Here is a 15,909-nt window from a genome sequence, read left to right on the forward strand (position 1 = left end):
CGCTCGTTACAGCGGATCCGGCAACAACAGACTTTCGGTTACAACAGACCATTTCTGTTGGTTTGTCTGGTACCCATGCATTTTAAATGGAGTCCACTCCGCTCACAACGGACCCGGCTAGAGCAGACTATCGGCTACAACAGACTAAATTTTAGGCGAAAATTGTTTCGACTGAACGTTTATAGCGGACTTCGCGGGGATGGCTCCCGGTGTGCTTTTTCGTTTATTTTGGCAAGAAAACTATTATGTCTGGCAACATTGCTGGCAGCCAGGTCGTTGGTGCAGCCAAGCCAAGCCAGTGGCTTTTTTTGTGCGACCAGCGCCATGAGTGGCAGTGTAGCTGATTTCACTGTCGGATAAATTAAGCGTAATTAACGCTGTTGAACACGAGGAAAAACAGGCTGACATCGCCAGAAGTACAGGCCTGTCTAAGCACAGTGTCCGCTGTACCGTCAAGAACAAGGCCGCTGCCGATAAACGCGACTCCGGTGAGATTGAAAATAGGGCAATCGAATACTCGAAGTGGTGCACTCGGAGGCGAGTCTGCCCTCGTCAGTTTTTTTATGTAATAAAAAACTCGGGTTCAGTGAAGTTCGGCTTTTATTATTCCCACGCATGCATCGTTCCCGTTCCGTTCGGTGAAAAAGGTAAGAAATGCCTCAAGTAGGGGTTGTTCCCCATGCATTGTGTGCAATCTGCCGGTAACCGTGCGCAGTCCAACTGGTCAAACTTTCGATTTTACAGCTGACCGTCATCAGATTATTTCATTACATCTGTTTCAATGACCAGAATAAAATCGCTAAAAATGTGGAATCTGCCTTGAGGGAACGTCAGGCAGCGATCCGATTTGTTTGACGAACGGTTTCGGGAAAACCTGCCTCATCGTGAGGGGATTTAAAAGAGCCTAGCTAATGCTGATGGGCACGACTGATGTTTTATAGCTGGTTTATAATTGCGCCTAGTTATATTCTTGCGTTATTTGCTCAGCTCATCTTGCGTCTTTACATGCTTGACCACATGCGCTAGGCCTTTTCGAAGTGCCGGTGCTAAGTTTTGGAAACGGTGTTTACGCGATTCTTTGCCCTCGCGCGAACACTGTGCAGAGGTGCTGCAGGCGTGTAGAAAGAACAAAGTGTATGTACTATGCATGCAATATCGGTCAAAGTACCCACTGTAGGGATCATAGCCTCCCCCCCCCCCCCCCGTCGGATACTGCATACTTCGGCTACAGCGGACGTTTTTTTCCCGGATTCAGAGGGTCCGTTGTAACGGGCGTAGACTGTATTAGCATCTCACACAGCGGTGGAACCGACGTCGCTACGCACGTTGCATCGAAGAAACATGCCAGCAACCTTTAGAGCAAAGAGAAGCAACATCGTCTCCAACAATTTTTCGGTAGAGAAGACAGCGACAGCGACGTCATAAGTGCAGGATGCCTGTTCATAGATTTCTTGCTGGAGCACAACATCCCGCCGAGTGCATCTGAGCACATCGGATCGTTGCTGCGCAAAATGTTTCCGAAGTCGGATGTTGCGAAGCGCTACGCATGTTCTAGGACTAATACCTCAGTCAAACGTGCCTATTTAAGTGCGCTTCCGCCGAGTGCACTCGGGCTTCCCAAGTGACACAGGCTGGGCGCTGCTAAACGACGAAATAAAGTGCCCTTGGCCGTGATGTCAGTGACGATAGCCGGTGTAAATATTGCGCAAAATTACTTGAAATTACCCCTCTTTATCATGTGAGAAATAATGTAAACGTTTCGTTGTGTTTACATTGTTTAAAATCGCAATCGACGCCTCGCACAAGACCACAAAAACAGAGTCTGGACGGCGACTGAACACCGGCGCTCATATCTTCACTGTTATTCACTGCGCAGTGAATGACAGCATTATTGTTGTTATTGTTTGGGGGAAATTATCTGAAAGCGTTGAATACAACGGAAAGAGGCTGAAGCAGGAACACAATCGCAGAGCCACAAGGAACCACCGAGAACGCTGCAGAGAACGACTGCCATGGTAAAGTAAAGTAAAGTAAAGTTCCTAGTCCCCTTTGATGCGGGGCAGGTGCTGGGTAGCGCCACAGTAAAAAGTATCAGTTTATAGTTTGTTTGCCGCACTCATGCCGCACTTAAGTTTTCTTTAGCAAAACACCCACCAGGCGGCGCTGGCACGTTGTTGAGGGAGAGGTTATTTTCTTATTTTTCGTCGCTGCTTCAATTTTTGTAAAAGTAAATAAGCAATATATCTATAATTAAATTTTAACGTTACTTATTATCATCTAAATGCTTGCGGTTTTAGGTTAATTTTTCCGATTTTCGGACTTCTGTTCACGAGATTACTCACTCGGCAAGCTGGCCCCGGTAAAGTGTGTTTGGGGACCACACTCAGCTTAAACTGCGTTCCTTGTGAAGTGTCATTCGTGTTTGCCGTTTAGCTGTTCCCGAATGACATTTTAGTCGAGTGCTCTCTGTGTAAGTGCACTTAAATAGGCACGTTTGACAGGGGTATAAGACCACGGCAATCGTCAGTGAGATGGCTTGCCACGCACAAAAGAGCACGGTGAGCGCCCTGAAAAAGAAAGTGTTTTCAGTTGCCATTGATCTCAGTAACAACAGCCAAGCACAGCTGTACCCAATTGTTGTTACGTACCGTATTTACTCGCATAATGAACCCACTCGCGTAATGAACCCTCCCCCCACTTTTATTCTTGGGAATTTACGTTTTTGTCACTTTGAATAAAAAATGCAGCGGAGATATGTTTTTATCTCAGCATGGTTGCTGATACTGTAGACCATGGTTTCTCAAAGTGGGTTCCGTGGAACCTAGGGGTTCCGCAGGCCCCTCCTCAGGGTTCTGCGAGCCACTGATAAATTTTCCCTGGTTCCGCAGTCGCAAAGTCTTGTATGGTGAACTTGAGGTGCGATTGATCTAAGGAACCTCCATTACTCACGCCCGAGTGTCAGTAAGCACATCTCGGCGCATAACAGAAACGCGCGAGCTGCGCAATAAATCTCGCCAGCAGCTTGTAGCCAGCCAGACTCCAAAAATGGGCCATGTGGTTAAACTATTGCACTTGAATCTCGGCCTTATATTACCCCCATGCGCGTTTCTCCTGTTTGGAGATAGGTGCCGGTAGCGTACGCATTCGCATAAAGTCGACGAGGAAAAACGATACCGCTGCTTGCTTTTGAATTTATTGCACGTGAATGTAGCATGAACGGAATGAAAAATGGCGGGAGGGATGGGGGGGGGGGTTCCTTGGCACTTAATGGAACTTAGCAGGGTTCCCTGGGACCAACATGCTTGAGAACCCCTGCTGTAGACGATCGCAGTAACTTGATATCGCGCCACAGTACATGCAGAAATGCTAAAAACGCATTGCAACAAAAAGAAATCTCAACACTAGCTGGAGACGGGAGTGGGAATGCTGTGGCTCAATTTAAAAATTGCGCGCTTGTGGTGCCCCACCTGCTAAACACAAAAACCTTGCACCATTTTTATGGTGCAAGGTTGTTCACACGTCGAAGGCGTGTGAACAAAGCGCAAAACGCACTCCACACTCCTTCCGTGCTCTTTGCCATTCTGTCTGGTTTTGGCGGCGTGCGAACAAAGCACTAAACATGCTCCGCACTCCCCTGCTCTTGCTGTTCTGCGACTTCACCATGACGGTCCGTGGTGTTGTTGTTCAGCTTTTTTTTTTGTGCTCTTTGTGTGTGCCGTACAATGGGCCAGTACATGAGCTGCACAGACGATTTCAAACTGAAGGTGGTGGAGCATGCATTGATGCACATGGAAACCGCGCGGCTGGGCAGCATTTAAGTGTTGACCCAGTGTGTGTACGCTACGGGCAAAAACAAGGTTTTTGGTCAGTGAACAAGGATCGTCGTGTGTTTCGTGGGCCCAAAAAAGGGAAGTTTCGGGTCTGAGAAAAGACGTTTTGAAGTGCCTTGACGGCACAGAAGACTGTGCTGTGGGCCAACTACGAATGTGAAGCCGCAAGCGACTTCAGTGAGGAGGACAGCTCAATGGCGAGTAGGGGGCCACTGGCATGTTTAGTATAAAAAAGAAATTCCATTACATAATCACCCAGGCGTTTTTACGAAACTCGTAAGGCTCTGACGCGCTTCATTTTATCAACTTTATTGTGTGGAATCTCAACTTTTAAAAAATGTGTTGCAATTTTTTCCTGCATAATGAGCCCTCCCCCAAATTCATGCCGAATTTTGTGGAAAAAAAGTGGGTTCATTACGTGAGTAAATACGGTATTTCGTTAAAGAAGTGGGCTTGGTCTAAAGCAAACTGCTTGCGTTGAGCACCTTGAAGGGCCATTCTACAGGGCGCAACATCGGCGCATTGATTATAGATAGCCTCACTTCAATGAACATACCGTTGTCTAACTGCATAGCTTTTCGTTCTGACAATGCCAATGTAATGCTGGGAAGAAAAAATGGCGTGGTGGCAGTGCTGTTGGAGGCTAATGAAAATGTTATCCTAATTGGTTCTCCATGCCATTTGATAAACATTGCGGCTGAAAAAGCAGCGTCCTGTCTCCCAGCTAAAGGTGGACGAACTCCTCGTGGATATTTTTTATGAATTGAAAAAGAGTGCGAAAAAAATAGTTGCCCTGAAACAGTTCCACGAAATGCACAACGTTGAGTTCCGAAAAATCCTGAAGCACGCGCCCACCCGTTGGCTGTCGCTAGGGAAATGCCTGCAAATGCTACTAAATCGATTGGCTCCTCTGTTGAGCTTTTTCCTAAATGAGGTGAAGAAAGAAGGCGCAAGTCCACAATTTCTGTCGGTCTACCAAATTCCAAAGACAACGGTGGCGTCAGCGCCAACTGCACAGTCAAAGCCCATTCTGTGCAACCAGAAGAGAAAAAAGACCACAGAAACTACACCAGCGACGTTGAAAAAGGCTAAGAGCACTGGTGTGGCAGACTGAACTGAAGGGTTACCAAGTGTAACACATGAAGAACGGCTGTTTATGTTCTTGAGCTCTGATCTCAACATAGCATGCTGCCTTTTTCTGAAAACCACTATCCCTGCTTTTGAGGCATTGAACTGCCGCCTGCAAGCACAAGCTCCTCAAATACACATGCTGGGATCGCTACTCTTTGGGCTTCTTGCAGAGCTCCTGTCAAGGTTCGTGAGGCTAGGCCTGATAAAGGAGCACGAGGACCTGCTTGAGATTTGTTACAAGAGCCGCGGTGCACAGAGGGATGGTGACATTGTGATCTGGCAAGAAGCTAAACACATTGTAGATAGACTCTTGCCAAGTGAGTTACAACAATTTTTTTGAGGCAGTTCGAAGATATTTGGTCACTTCTTGTGACTGTATTCGCCTCAGATTTCCATTGGCTCACGATGCGCTCAGTAACGCACGTGTAGCGGACCTGAAATCCATCGAAACCATGTCATTTCGGAACATCGTCTTTTTTGTGGAGCGGTTTCCAGCCTTATTGCTGGCGGAGCAGCAAGAGTCTAAAGACGAAGCTCTCAACTTTCTGGAGATGGAATTTGTGCAGCTGCAGGCATTTGACATTTTTCCAAATGTGCTTCTAGAGGAGCGAGCTGATGTCAAGTGGAACACCATTTCCCACATCAAAGGTGCAGACGGGCTCCTGAAGTTTGGCCGTATCTCAGCAGTAATGCTTGGAATCCTGTCAATACCACACAGCAACACTGAATGTGAAAGGCAGTTCAGCGTAGTAAAGAAAAATTGCACCCAGTTCTGAGCATCCATGTCTGACACAACCCTTGGCAATGTTCTTTTGGTGAAGTGTAACAGGGGTGAACATTGTTATGCCTGGCAGTATTCCCTGGACTTTCTGAAAAAGGTGGTGCGTCAGCCACGTCGAAGATTTAGCAAGTCTCCAGTGGTGTAGCTTGTTGTTAGTTTAGACGAAACAACAAAACAGTTCAGTTCCTGCTGTTTTGTATTGCACTTGGCATTACTACTGTATTTACTCGTGTAATGAACCCACTTTTTTTCCAGAAAATTCAACATGAATTGGGAGAGGGTTCATTATGCGGGAAAAAATTGCAACAGATTTTTTAAAAGTTGAAATTCCACACAATAAAGTTGCTAAGAGATGCGCGTCAGGGCCTCACCATTTTCGTAAAAACACCTGGAGGATTATGTAATAGAATTTCTTTTTTATTCTGAACGTGCCAGCCGGCCCACAGTGCACCTTCTTCCGTGCTGTCAAGGGACCCGAAAACTTTTCTGCACCTGGAAACTTTCCTTTTTTGAGCCCACGAAACACACGGCGATCCTTGTTCACCGCCCAAAAACCTTGTTTTCTCCCGTAGCATACACGCAGTGGGTCAACACTGAAGTGCCACCCAGCCGCGCCGTTTCCATGTGCATCAACGCATGCTCCACCACCTTCAGTTTGAAACCGTCTGTGCAGCTCATGTACTGGCCCATCGTACGGCGCGCACCAGGAGCACAAAAAAAGGTTGGAACACAGCTGAACAACACCACCGCAGAGAGTCATGGTGGTCACGGAACAGCAAAAGCAGGGGAGTGCGGAGTACGTTTAGTGCCTTATTTGCGCGCCGCCAAAACCAGCCGGAACGGCAAAGAGCAAGGAAGGAGTGCAGAGTACGTTTCGCGCTTCGTTCGCACGCCACAACGTTTTTATGGCGCAAGGTTTATTTTGTGTTCAGAAGGTGGTGCACCGCAAGCGCGCAATTTTTAAATTGTGAGCCACAGCTTTCCCGCTCACGTCTCCATCTACTATTGAGATTTCTTTTTGTTGGAATGCGTTTTTAGCATTTCTGCGTTTACTGTGCCGAGATATCAAGTTACTGCGATTGTCTACAGCATCAGCAACCATGCTGAGATGAAAACATATCCCCGCTGCATTTTTTATTCAAAGTGACAAAAAAGTAAATTCTCATAAAAAGTGGGGGGAGGGTTCATTACGCGAGTGGGTTCATTATGCGAGTAAATACGGTACAGTATAGCCCACTTATAGCGAACCCGGTTTTAACGATATAGCGGCTATAACGAAGAAATCTTCGTTTCCCGTTACCATTAGTATACATAGATTTTCTGTCCAGATATAGCGAAAAGCGGATATAACGAAGTGATTTCGGTGTCCCGTTGTGTTCGTTATAAGCGGGCTCGCCTGTATTTCCAGGACTTTCTGATTAGGGCGCCGTCAGCCACGTCGAACATTTAAGTGGTGTAGCTTGTTGGTAGTTTGGACGAAGAAACAGTTCATTTCCTGCTATGTTGTAAGTAAATAAAAAATGTGTGTAAAGCTACCCATTCTGTGGTTTCTACCACCCGCCCCCCCTCCCCCCCCCCCCTGGTCAGATCTCCCTAATGCCATCCCGGCAAACCTGGCATGTATGCTAATGACCGTGAGTGTACTGGAATCTTGGAAGAATGCGAACATCATCCTAAGCCATAAGAAAGGTGACATGAAGGACTTGAAAAATTACTGGCCGATCAGCTTCCTGTTAGTCATCTACAAGGTACTTACCAAGGTAATCACGAACAGAATTTCTGCCACCTTAGGGGACGAATTGCAAAGCATGCTTACTGCACTGGACAAACAGTAGAACCGTGGGCCTAAAAATTAATATGCGGAAAACTAAAGTAATGATCTATAACCTCTGGACAGCACAGCGGTTTGAGATAGGTGGCGAAGCAGTGGAAGTGGTAAGTGAATATGTCTACTTAGGCCAAGCTATGACCCCGGATCCGACCATGAGGTCCAGATAATTAGAAAGATAAGAATGGGGTGGAGTGCATTCGGCAGGCATTCTCAGATAATGAATGGCAGCCTACCATTGTCTCTGAAGAAGAAATTGTACGACAGCTGCTTCTCACCGGTACTCACCTACGGGGTAAAAACTTGGAGGCTCACTAAGAGGGTTCAACATGAATTGAAGATGACTCAGCGCGCAATGGAACAGAAGATGATAGGGGTAACATTAAGGGACAAGAAGAGGGCGGAGTGGGTGAGGGAACAAACGCGTGTTAAGGACATATTAGTAGAAATTAAGAATAAGAAATGGACGTGGGCCGGGCATGTCATGCGAAGGCCAGATAACCGTTGGTCATTAAGGGTAACAGAGTGGATCTCTAGAGAAGGCCAGCAGGGCAGGGGCGGCAGAAAGTTAGATGTGCATATGAGATCAAGAAGTTTGCAGGGATAAATTGGTCGCATTTAACACAGGACCGGGATAATTGGAGATTAATGGGAGAGGCCTTTTCCTGCAGTGGGCAAAGATAGGCTGGTGATGGTGGTGATGAAACCATTTGTAACTTAACCGCTTACTTTCAACCTCCGACTTTCATCAGTTTGACTACATCTGAGTTGCCTCTGCTGTGCAGTCAGACAAACTGAGTGTGAGGCCTGCACTGCATGTCTTGTATCACTCGGGCTCTTAGCTGTGGCTCGTTCGTTTTCAAAATGTGTGTGTGCCATTTTGGCCACCAGAGGGAAGGTGCACACACTATTGCCAACAGTTTGAAATAATATGCGTGGCGATAATCTTCAGGAGTTCACCCCCAACAGCAATGAAGTCGTGCCACTTCCAGCCACTGCAGTTCTTCTCACCTGTAGCAGATGCGCCTACCACTCGCACGTGACTAGCTGCCTGCCTTGCCAAGCATACGTGAAGTGTGTGTGAAGGAAAGGACTACTCGGGTGTCGTGCAGCCACCCTTGATAGCCAAACTCCCCGTGCAGTTTTCCTATGCAGGCCTTTTTTCATTATAGTTTCAAAAGCGAGGTATGGATCGCTGTTCAAGATGCGGTTTCAGATTGGCCACAGGATGCCATCTCTTTTTTTCGTCCGTGGGGATGTGAAAATATGTGCTTTTACGAACTTGGAATTTCAGTTAGGGTTCCGCATACACTAGTTGCACAGTAAATGGGGTAGTTCCTAGCCTACTGGTTTTGCAACACTGGTCACAATTCCCGAGAAGGTTGCATAATTGAGGTTTCACTGTGAAGTTCATTTTCACGGCAGGGACAAAATGAGTCTCGCACACGTAGCAAGCACAAGACTGACTTGTTTGACATGTATGCCTGCAAGAGTGGGACAGTGTTTTGTGTCTCGTACTTATTTCGAATGGCCCCAGGGGTGGCTGTGGGGTTTGTGGTCGAGAGAGGTGCTGGCATTCTTCAGATGAGCGAGCTTTCGGTGTTCATGGAATGGCACCTCTGCTCACTCTCGATGGTTGGCAAGAGAACACTGCGGCAGAAGCAACTGAAGCAACAGTTTCTGCGGGGCACTGCTTGCGTGCATTCCTGGTGGTTGACGCAACAACTTGGAGCTGTACACTTTGTTCACCAACTAAACAGCGCAAGTCACGCTGACAAAAGCATCAGCTTACTACTTGGCGCTGCGTCTCGTGATTGTGCCCTTTTCACTTTTTCACAGTTGTGGAACAATGTGTGTTCAGCATCCCTGCACCCTCTGATATCGAGCATACAGGTAACACGAAGCTGATTTTGATTCGTTCATCTGGAAAACGGGTGTGGACTGGGACAGCTTCCATTAGTGGAGCTGATGAAGTGTGCACTCGACCAAGCTGGTCACTGCCTGTCGTTTTTTCTTGCTGTAGTAAGGGGAGCGCATTGTGCATGGGCGAAAGCAAGCGAGCATCCCCGTGTGTACGCAGTGCTGCTGGACCAGGCAGGCATGGCGCGGCTGCTGCGGGGCTACGCTGTAGACGAGGAGCTTGGCCATTGGTGGGCACCCTGGGTGGCCCGCTACTCGGTGCTCGTCAAGTGCCGGGGTTTCCTGCAGAGCAAGGGCTACATCGCCTGCCTGCTGCGCAAGGCCGCCCCCTGAGGAGGACTTCCCGAGCTCCTGCAGAGTGGCAACTGTGGTTGTTTTGTCGCCTTGCAAAGGAGGGAAATGCGCACTTCTCTCGCACCCATTCCAGTACGCAGCCTGTGGGCACCTTTATTTGGTCCATTCCAAGCACTGTGCAGCTAGCAGGGTGCACTGCATGATCTCGACGGCGCGCTCTTGGCTGCTGCGAGTGTCTGGACAATGCTACGATTGAAAATTCCCCGTGCAAAGTGCATTGCTCGCAGTGCGCTAAATTTCAAAGCGACACTGAAGGCATTCTCAAGCTAGTGACTGTCTGTACGAACCGGCAAGAGCTTGCATCGCAGAATTAAATGGCCGTCACTTGCATCCTGATGCGTGCCTTTAAAGCTGAATGATGCTACACTCAAACCTCATTATAACGTAACAGGATATAACGAAGTAAATGAAATTCCCCTTAAAATCTCCATAGAGAACCATACATTTCAAACCTCGTTGGAGAGAAGTGAAATTGACATGCCAATTGACATAACGAACTACATTAGTCTCCCCCCCAAAAATTGGTTCCAATCCATGCTGTGAAGGTGGTTGGAAAGCGAAGCTGTAAACGACACCCACAACAATTTCCCATGCGACGTCACTTGAATTCTCTCTCACACGTGGCTCTACAAAGAGCGAAACCAGAGATTCTGGAAGCCGTTACCTGGGATTCGTGGAGGCGGCGTTCCGAATACAGCAGCATCAGCCACGACCAGGCTAGAGCGGCGGACGCTGCCACTGTAGCCCGGCCGTGCATCAGCAGAGAGAAAATGGAGAGGGGCGTCTTTCGAAGGGTGAGGAGAAGGGCAGCTACTGCATCATCTCTCACTGCCTCCCCGTCACTCTTTTTTCATGTCGCCTCCAAAGCGCACTCCCCCTCCCCATCTGCTGAATAAAAACCAGCATCTGTACCCCGTTTTACACGTGTGGGCGTGTAGCTTAGTCGCTAAGACTACGGGCTCTGGCTCCGCTTCTCTTCGGGCCGAGGTTCGATAAGGTGGTGCCAGTAGTTTTATTTAGCCTGGATGGGACTTTCTTGTCGGGCACACCACGACAAAACTGTTGGCTAGTAGAGGTAGAAAGCTTTGCTTTAAAAAGAACCTGACGACAGTGTGAGAAGAATTCCGCAGAGTCGTTCGACATCGCTGTTTTAAAACTCCCACGTTGACCTCATGGCCATGCGCAACCACGCCATGTGCAGCCAAGCAAGCCATCCTCCTCTCTCAGCCAGCGGGGCAGGGCGAACAGGCAGGTGGGCCAGGGGACGACAGTGAGCACTAATGCAAGGTGGTTTCCCTCAATGCCGATGCCGACTGATGATGCTATTGCCGCAGATGTCACCGGACAAACTGATGCAAGCGACGACAAAGGCACCTAGGTCTCTCATGCACACATGCTCAACAGGCCAATGTCGTCACAGGCACTCGATGTGATTGACCTTCGTTTATTCGGCGCCCATGGCGATGGTTAAAACGGCATCAATGCGGTGGCCACTGCTGGAAAGTCTTTCGCTTGCGATGTCCGAAACAAAGGCGCATTGCAGACTTTTTTCCTGCCATGTCTAGCGGACAATAAAACAGGAAGTGTGTGCACTGAGCAAGCAAGATATTTGTCTTCTATTCAATTTTTATAGCATATGTGGTTGCGTAGCCGAACAGTGGGCGGCGAGGTGGTTTCCTTCATTGCATGCTTATAGTTGTGCACCCAACTAAGCATCTACTGCTGTAAACTGTTATAATGGATATAATGAAATAATTACGGCTCCCCTTCAACTTTGTAATTTGGGTCCCAGGTTGTGTACGCAAGCCTGACTGGTATGGGCAATTCTGCCTTTGGCGGCCCTGTACGCCTGGTTCCACCCACCATGAGTACAAATAAAGTATTATTATTATTATTATTATTATTATTATTATTATTATTATTATTATTATATTATTATTATTGTTATAACGAGGTCTGAGTGTGCTACATTTGATTTCCGAGACAATTTTATAACTGTACAGAGTTTCGTATCATTTGTGGTGGTAGGCAATTAGCAGTTGCAGTTTTAAAATGAATGAGGTGATGCCACTGCTTTGGTAGCCATTTGGCAGCTGGTAAATCGGCGGCCAAGTGAGTTGTAGCATGAATTTCTACACAATATTTGCCCACTGTTGTACGACGCAAGTTCTAGTGCATTAAAATTTAATCAAGAGCATGGCAGATGTGAAAGTGGTGGTAATTGAGCATCTGTTCAAGAACCCAACAGTGTCCCACCAGTGTGCGGGGCATTGGTGGCTCTGAATGTAGTCAGCCCCTGAGCCCGGAAGGCTTGCCGGCATGCCTTGCAGTGGCTCTCTACGGCCATCATCAAGCCTGCGCACTCTCCTCCCAGGCCCCAGAAGAACAAGCGGAGTCCACACCACTGCTTACGTTTCAGGACATTACACAGTACTATCGACTCGACAGGCAAAATTCCCTCAACCTCACTCCAAGATGTCCAAATCAGAAGAAACGACTCTTCGTCGCATCCAAATGAATACCTTCATCCTTCCAATTCGCTTAAACCACGTTTCCCACTCAATTTCCCGCCCAATGCACTTTTTGCTCTAAGCCTGGCACACTCGTCCACATTTTATTAGAGTGTACGCATAACCCTGACCTCCCACCCTTTCCTTCCCCCCTCCCCTTCCATGAGCTGTGGGAGAACCTGATCACCAGCGACCACCTGGACGTCCAGCAACTACTGGCATCTAGGGCGTCGGTCGCCGGTCGTCACTTGGATTCCCGGACTAGGGAACCACTCCTACTTTATACGCCTCGAGTGCGGACCGTAGGGGCGCCACTGAAATCCCCCTAGCGGCCCGTTTCAAAAGCAGTCGCGGGAGTTGCCGGCCCGCTCACCACTGTCTCCGTTGCTTTTGAGGCACGTTCGCGACTGATATTTTCCGTTTGTATGCGTTCGAAATACATATTTATGTGGAGCAGTCACTCTGTTCGCAAACGTGGTGCATTTGCGAGAGTGCAAAAACTTTCTGGCGCGATCTTACTGCGGTACATTCGGTCCGCATAAGCGCCAGGTGTGTGTCACAAGCCGGCGTCACGAAACCGGCATGTATGCATGGATCTGATTGTAATTCCGCTGCCCTGAAATTTACTGACAGTAACTCCGTAAGCAGCGTTCATTCAGATGCTCATTCTACGGCCATGCACTGCGATGTAAATCGGTTTCGTGTGGTTTCATAATCTAGCGGAGCACTCATACCAGACAGCCCGCTAGTTGCGCTTTATATCTCGGGTATTGATCACTACCCTGAACAAACCAATGTGGCTAAATATCACGGACATTCTACGTAATAAGTAATATTGATACAGTTGAACCCCTTTATAAGAGACACGTACCGGGGAGCAGTTTCTGTCTCTTATATCAGATGTCTCTTATAAGCAGGGAACCATTTTTTCACTTACTAATCAGACCCTAGTTCAATGTGGGCACTGTATGACTAATATAAGCTCAAAAGAACGCTACAGCATGTTGCAAAAGATCCATTCTAATTTATGTTCGGCCCCCAGAATTTATGAAACAGTTCTGAATCTTGTTTGCTTCATGACTGTATTTACACTGTATTTTACAACCAATTCTGCAAGCTTTTTTTTCTTTCCTCGTTTGTGGAAGATGAATCGTACATGTTGAGTTCACAAGCCTGATGAATAGGCAGAGCGCACAGCTTCTTCCGCTGTGGGCTCGGGCTATTCATTATGCTTGCAGGACTCAACATCTGCGATGCTTCTTGATTGGGAGCTATGCGAGTGGGAGAACCCGCATGTGTGATCGCACTCCATCCAATAGATGGCAGTAAGCTTCAACCACTTCTGTAAGTTGCATTTCCATTGGCAGGGCTTCTCATCGTCATTTCATAGCTGACTGAACCACTGTGTGTTTGCTGAAGTTATAATAAATAGTGACTGCAGGCGTCTGTCATTCACCTGTGCTTCCAGGATGGAAGCAACTGCAATTAGTGACTGGTGGCAGTGCGTCTGAAGTTAAAATGTCTGTTACAAGCGAGATTATTGATTAAAGTTCAAGGATGACTTGTCCCTTATAACCAATCTTCTACATCCGATGTTTGTTATAAAAGAGGTCGATTTAATGGGAAAGATAGGGCAGCCAACCATGTGGGTGAATAGTGTCTCTTATACCCATTTGTCTCTTACATCAGTGTCTCTTATAACGAGGTTCAGCTGTAATGCAAAATTACATGCGGGAGTCAGCACAAACAATTTGCGGCTGGGTCGTCTTGTCGCGAGGTGAGCTTCCCCAAACAGTCATCGGTTACATATATCCTCCGCTTATATCCCCGGCCGTGACTAAACGCTTTTTCGAAACATAATCATATGACACCGGAAGCCTGTAGAATTTAGCACAAAAGTGAAATCAGGGGGCCTTATCATATACCACACTCAATCCAATGACACCTTTTATCGCTCGTGAACTTACTGTACTTCAAAAAATGTGTCCGCCGAGTGATCCCCTGTTCGTTATAGTCGAAAAACAAAAAAAAGAGGGGAACGCGTAGCTTGTGTGTGATTTATTAAAGCGGTCTTTCCTTGATTTCACTCCGCATTTGTACACAACGATAGATAAGCGCCCCCTCCTCCCCCTCCCTGTCTTGGAAAACATCAGTGCATTTCGCATCTAGTTGGTCTAGTGAGTTCAAACTTGCTCAAGGTAAGACGAACGTCTTTAGGATTTGCGAAGCTGCGCTGTTTTTTTTGTTTTTTTCATTCTCACATGACCTATTACATTGCTTCTGGACTTGGCAGACCATTTATTTTTCCGTGGTTTCATTAACTCTCCTTGGTCCATTCTATCAGGCGGGAGTGGGCACATATTAAACGACCCATAGACTTATAATGTACTTAACATGCTCGCGTGGCCTCTATTTCTATAAAAGCACAAGGTATTGCCAGGTATATTAGGTAATCACCTCCCCGAATTATATTTTTGGACGACATATGCATTCAAAACAAGCCCGAATTCGTTGTCCGCGCTGCAAAACGAAACCTACCTCTCACTGTGCCAATACCAGGTCTAAACGAGGCGTCAATAGAATTCACTTACGCCTGAGATATTCAGAGGTGACAGTGGTGATACGCCGCTGCCTTCGCCGACGCCCGTGAGAGCGACGAAGAAGCGCGATACCGCGTCCCCGGTCAACTTTTGTTGGCGGTCGAGCACTCTAACAACTCTAATCAGGACGCAGCTGTTTTTTGAAGTGCCCTAAACGTACTATTTGCATACAGACATCACAATAACAAGATGTTTAGGGCGCAAAACACTGCATGAGCCGCTATCAGCTGCGCTGCGGACATCCCGTAAACGCCGCGGAGATTCGGCGGCAGGCGGCACAGCAATCGCGAATCTCGAGGCGTATAAGGCTCATTAAAGTTTCATACTACTACTACTACTACTCAGCGACGGGTTTGGAGAAGGACGAGGGAATTCGCTCTGTGTCTCGTTTTTTCCTTTTTCTTTCCAACTCCCTGGCTGGTAGTTGTTATATATGTATCATCACTAGCGCCCTCTGGGTGCTGGTTCTTTTGTCAATAAAGACAGGCCTAGCGTCGGCAGAGACACACACAATGGCGGCCTTACGTTTTTATTGTGTTTTATTGTGGAATGTCGCAGCGGCGAAGCTCTCGTGCTTGCCTGTTAAAACCCAACTTTTGAGCTGTCCGGTGTCTCTCATTCAATCAGCAACAATCAGTATATAACATGATGTCAGAAGTTAAAATTTCGCAACGCAGCAACTCTACAAAGCAACTACAGTAGAGCAACGGTGAAATCGTGATGTCCTTTCCCCTGATCCAACCGCCGAAGCCGTTCGAGCCGGGCAGCAATCCCGCCGAAACGTTGATGATGATGGTTGGATGTTTATGGCGCAAGGCCAACTGGGGCAAAGAGCGCCAAAACAATAGTCATATATGAGGGGTGAAACCTTAAAACCTAAGTAAAGTCAGCAAAAACAAAAGTAAAATCACAAAAACGAGAATGAGCATGGCTGGTGTATAGGGCCAGTTTTGAT

General features: G+C 47.4%; 1 protein-coding gene across 1 annotated transcript in view; it reads left to right on the forward strand.

The window, feature by feature from the left end:
• LOC144176014 (glutamate--cysteine ligase regulatory subunit-like) overlaps positions 1 to 14,353 on the forward strand; it is a 60,622-nt gene extending 46,269 nt beyond the window's left edge. Inside the window, exon 7 of the mRNA XM_077705117.1 lies at positions 9,651 to 14,353. Coding sequence (XP_077561243.1) covers positions 9,651 to 9,823 — 173 coding nt within the window. The 3' untranslated portion in view covers positions 9,824 to 14,353. The remainder of the gene's footprint in view (positions 1 to 9,650) is intronic.
• The last annotated feature ends 1,556 nt before the right edge of the window (positions 14,354 to 15,909 follow it).

Source organism: Haemaphysalis longicornis, unplaced genomic scaffold (genome assembly GCF_048455015.1).
Source record: "Haemaphysalis longicornis isolate Haplotype H1 unplaced genomic scaffold, Haemaphysalis longicornis Haplotype H1 scaffold_1, whole genome shotgun sequence".
NCBI classification, from domain to species: domain Eukaryota; kingdom Metazoa; phylum Arthropoda; class Arachnida; order Ixodida; family Ixodidae; genus Haemaphysalis; species Haemaphysalis longicornis.